The 4,950-nt window shown below is 37.9% G+C and overlaps 1 protein-coding gene across 1 annotated transcript; it reads right to left on the bottom strand.

The window, feature by feature from the left end:
* Positions 1-357: 357 nt before the first annotated feature.
* LOC131695311 (matrix metalloproteinase-18-like) lies at positions 358-2,313 on the bottom strand. Its single transcript, XM_058983779.1, has 4 exons — positions 2,088-2,313; positions 1,114-1,773; positions 855-1,059; positions 358-796 (listed from the first exon to the last, which is right to left on the bottom strand). Exons 1-4 carry the CDS (start codon positions 2,274-2,276, stop codon positions 399-401), a joined length of 1,452 nt encoding a protein of 483 aa, XP_058839762.1. The 5' UTR covers positions 2,277-2,313; the 3' UTR covers positions 358-398.
* Between the last annotated feature and the right edge of the window lie 2,637 nt (positions 2,314-4,950).

Genomic DNA, 4,950 nt, shown 5'->3' with positions numbered 1-4,950 from the left:
AAGGTTTTTACCCGAAGCAGCCTTGTAAAGTCAGCAAAACTTCCTATGTAATTCAAGTATTTGAATGTTAATATGTACATCACTGATTGGTGCTTTAAAATCTAACATATTCAGGCATGGACTAATGACCTAGACACCAAAGTCATATATTTCAACCGTTGTGTCTACCAGTATGTCTTCATTTGGAGAAAGTAGTTAAAAATAATGATGGACATTTAAAAAAAGATGTAATTTAGTTTTGTCAAATAAGCATGGTAAACTACAAAAACCAATTGTTTTATCGATACTTTCAATATCTTTTATGGAACATATTGTATTCATTTGGCAATCTTTCTTGGACAAACTAATACACTCTCGTTACAATTTACCTGAATGTTTGTATTTCATCACCATATTTATCAACACACCAGTAGCGTGCTATGCGTCATCCGGAACTTCCCATTCGATTTTGCCTCGTAATAACTTTGACTCTTGAAGGCTCCTATGGTGGTCTCCGTATCCAGAGCTGCGTCCAAGTTACTCGGCAAACCAAGAACTCGCGTACTGCTGGGAGACGATGAACTAACCTTTTTCGACTTAGGATCGTACGCCCAGTACTGACTTCCCCGGAAGGCATAAATATCACCGTCTCCGTCGACCATCATGGCGTCACAGTTACTGGGTAGCCCGGGGAAAGCCTTCTTGATCAATCGTGGATGCCCCGGTTCCAACCGACTACCCTTGAAGCGCCAGAATTTTTCGCCTTTGAAGAAGTAACTACGTCCATCCAAATATCGGAAAGCGGCATCTATGTCACCTATTAACAATATCGTTAGGCCCACACAAATTTCATGTAAGCTAGAACTTGTACAAACCTGGCAGACCTGGCCACTTGGTCGAGATCAGTTCTCCCTTGGACCGAGTTTCGTTCGCATTGTAGAAATAGTTACCAGCCAAAAAGTAGACGTTTCCATCTTCATCATCAATGGCCGCGTCGATCTTGGACAATGTGCATAATCTCGGACCGGAGGTGCCCATTGCTCGACCACCTCTCCGTACACCATAAAGAGCTTGTATTTTCTAGGAAAAAGAATGATAGTTAATCGAACCATTGGACTCCCCAAAAAAACCTACCTCAACGTCCATCGGCTGTGGTTCGGTAAATCCATTACTCTCCGTTGGATGCATCAGCGAAGCTTTCGATCTGGAGTGCTCTAGGCCTAAAGAATGTCCAATCTCATGCAGTGCCGTGTCTAGGAAATCCGTCAGTGACGTATCTCCCTCGAAGAAGTACTGACTGTTGAAGTGAATATCTCCTACCTCTGGATAATAGGCATGTGCCAGAGTTTGCGAATCGTCAAACGTGCATTTATCGCCTCGCTGCCGATGAACCTTTCCACCAAATCCAATCTCAATATCGGAATCATCATCGTCAACCTCTTGAAAGTCCAGGTTCGTAACTTTACTCCACTCCGAAAACGCTTTGGTCAGCAATCTTCGAATAGGTTCAGGTGCTTTCCCTCTCGGAAAATTCTCGATCCTGTAGGTAAGCGACTGTTTATTCCATTTCATTACATCGTCTGCCTTTTTGGAGCTTTTCTTCGATCCACAATGCGGCGATCCGATGACCAGTTTAGTGTCGTCATCCAGAACGCCCGTTTCCTCCAGCCCGTGATCTCGTTGGAAGTTGCGAATCAGGTCCGTCAACGATTGCTCCGTCGATTCGGTCATTCGTTGTCTGATTGACAGGGGATCGTCGTCTACCTCGTTGTACCCGAGTCCACGTAGAACGATCTGTGGGAAGAAAATGTGTTTGAATCAGTGGCGGATCCAGGGGGAGGGTCCTGGGGGCCCGGACCCCCTCCGAAATTATTGTACTTGTTGAGAAATTTTTAATTAGTTTCAATTTTATATTAGCTTTAAACTCAAAATTACTCCAAACCAAATTTGATTAACAAAAATGATATTCTTTTAATAAGGTTATTGCGTATTACGAATTGTGTAATGCTCAATTTAAAATCGAAATTTCGTACCCCTCCCGAAATTTTTTTCTGGATCCGCCTCTGGTTTGAATACGATAAATTAATTATTTAAAATCAGCTATTTACCTCAGCATCCATTTCGGAAACTGCAGGAATTTCTAGTGCTTCCGTTGGATCCACCGAGGCATTATTACTTTTATTCCTTGCTAGAGATCTTACGCCTGCCGATGTCGAGGAAGGTGCGCTGTGCACTTTTCTTGTACACAACTCGCACGTAATCAGAACTAATAGAAGAACTATTCCGTTACTATCCATCCTGTTGGACGTCCAAATACAACTGCCCTTGGGCAAATTAATGCATCAGCTTTAATATAAAGCTTCCTGATAAGGCTGAAAATCTCACGTCAAACTGGAACCGAATCGTCTTCGTGCGTACAATCGACTGAAAAGCTTAAATTCAATCGGAGTCACTTTAATGTGTAATGCAAAACGCGCTTAGTCGTTCGTTCGAACCCTGTACCTTGCTGTAATAGAATGCATGGGTTCGCAATCACTATTCGACGCAGGGAAATTCCAACAAAATGCAAAAACGTACAAAATAGGAATTCCGCTCCGAAGATCGGACTGATAAGGATGAACGTATACCAGAATCAGTTGAGTTAGTTAGTTCATCCTAAATTTGTTGGGTAAGGGCATACTAATACTAATCATTTTCTGTCAAATTCAGTTGATTTTTTTTCAGCCGTCCTAAAAATATCATTCGTTTAAATCAATCATTAATAGACGAGTCTCCGGAACATCGCAATTTGACGGAATCAGCTAAAAATGGAGTGCAATTATAAAATGATATCCATATATATTTATTGATCTTGAAACTGATCTCTTAGTCGGAGTCCTATATTTGTAAATTCGTATCAAGATCAAATGATATAGGGGAGGATGGCGTAAAATGCATACTCTAAGGAAGTAAAATATATCGTGTCCCCATCATCCAACAGATAGCGGCACTATCGCACAGTGGGACGAGCCCGGACTTAAGTCCATATATGAATGTTATGCGATATTCTCGTTAGTATTTTTCTCCTATCAGCTGAGCCATCAGAGACATTTTTGCGAGATTTCAAGTGATTTGAACGTAAAATGAATTTTTGGCAGCTTTTTTAAGGGCGTAATTCAAGTGTTACATCCGGTTATTTTCGTTTTTCAAAGAAATGGTTGATTTTATGCATTGCATTACTTCACCAAAATTATAGGTGTGATAAAATTACATCATAAAATCGCCAAAAATAAGTCACTAGTTACTTTTGTTAGTGTTTAGATAACAGTTTGTCATGAATTTTTATTGAATTCAAACTTCAAATGCGATAACAACAACGACGCCCGTGAATACCCGCGATCACACTATACTCATTCGAAAGCTTTTAATTTTCTCTTTCAAATGAGTGTATGCTAGTTTTGCGAAACTTGCGATAAGCAGTCAAAATTTTAAAAAACTGTGAATGGAGGAGACGCATGATTATTACTGATATTGAATTTGGGTAATCACTTTGTAGCTAGAATAATGACACAAATACATGCACAACTTTCAGATAGCGTTGAGAGCATGATCTACAAGGGTTTTACTAGTGATCAGGACTAAGGAGCTGAGTGGGAAGTATGTTTTTTAGATGGTAGAGGTATTAAGACTGATTGAAAATCAGCAAATATTTTCAACCATCTTAAATAGGGTATCAAATGTTTCTGGAACTATTTCTTGCTAACTTGCACAATAACTGTCAAATAGACTGAACACAGTTGAGTTCTAGTCATTTGGTGAGACTATTTTGATCCGAATTTGCATAGCACTGATATAGCTTAAGGGTATGCGATATTTCCAAATAAAATAAGACCATTTTTAAATGAACCATATACACGAAAAAGGGTTTTGGATTTATTTTCATTTATGATATGAAACAAGCAAGTAATTCAAAACACACCTACGAAAAAAAAAATCGTTAATAATCTTGTTGATTAGTGAATGTAATTAAACATTCCACTAAGATGCTCAAAATGTTTGTTTTGAAAATGATAGAAAATGTAGCTCACTAACGAAATAAATATTCCAAAATTAGTTGAACACATCTTATTTGATTCGTAAAAACAAAATAGTCATTTCTGCAGCCCCATAATGAGTTGTCAATAAATTCATTTCAATATGGAAAATAAATTCCAAAATTACTATTGAAAAAAATCATTATAAAAGACAAAATACTTACTTTTGAGCAATTCTAAAAAATAGTAAAGCTAATTTCTATTTTTATAGTTAAAATAGAAATTTAGCGCACAAATATTTTTTCAAAAAAAAATGGGTATCTTCACTACAAAATAATTCTTTGAGCCACCCTAACGTATAATGAAATTTTTTTTGCATGTGTTAATATCAAAAACGATTTAGTACACGAAACTAAAAAATATACACAAATTTTAAGAACGACTTTGAAAAAAAATATTTTTGAGACACCCTAATGAATAGTAAACGCTTATTTTTGAAATGTTTTAATTTAAAAAACGAATTCAGCGTACCAAAATTACATAAAATCGTTCTATTTAAACCGATATGGCAAAGTTTGGACTTTAGTCCACCTTTTGTTCTAAGTCGTCCCACTGTGTATCGCGCACCAGAATATCATCAAGTGTCTTGGCTACGGTCTACGCGGGTGTACCCCATTAGGCATAAATACGTTAGGCATACGGACGTTAGGCATACGTACGTTAGGCGTAATGGACGTTAGGCATAAAGACGTTTGGCATAATGGACGTTAGGCATAATATACGTTAGGCATAATGGACGTTAGGCATAATGGACGATTGGCATAATGGACGTTAGGCATAAATTATCATATTGAAGTATCCTTTAAGGAAATAACTTTTTGGTGGTGACAGCCTCGGGTGGTAAGAGCGGAAATGTTTAAAATTTTTTGAATTACTTTGGAAGCTGACAAAACTAGAT

This window comes from Topomyia yanbarensis, unplaced genomic scaffold, assembly GCF_030247195.1.
Source record: "Topomyia yanbarensis strain Yona2022 unplaced genomic scaffold, ASM3024719v1 HiC_scaffold_35, whole genome shotgun sequence".
Lineage (NCBI taxonomy): Eukaryota > Metazoa > Arthropoda > Insecta > Diptera > Culicidae > Topomyia > Topomyia yanbarensis.
Note: the sequence above shows the minus strand (reverse complement) of the source record. Positions and strands in the feature narration are given on the sequence as shown.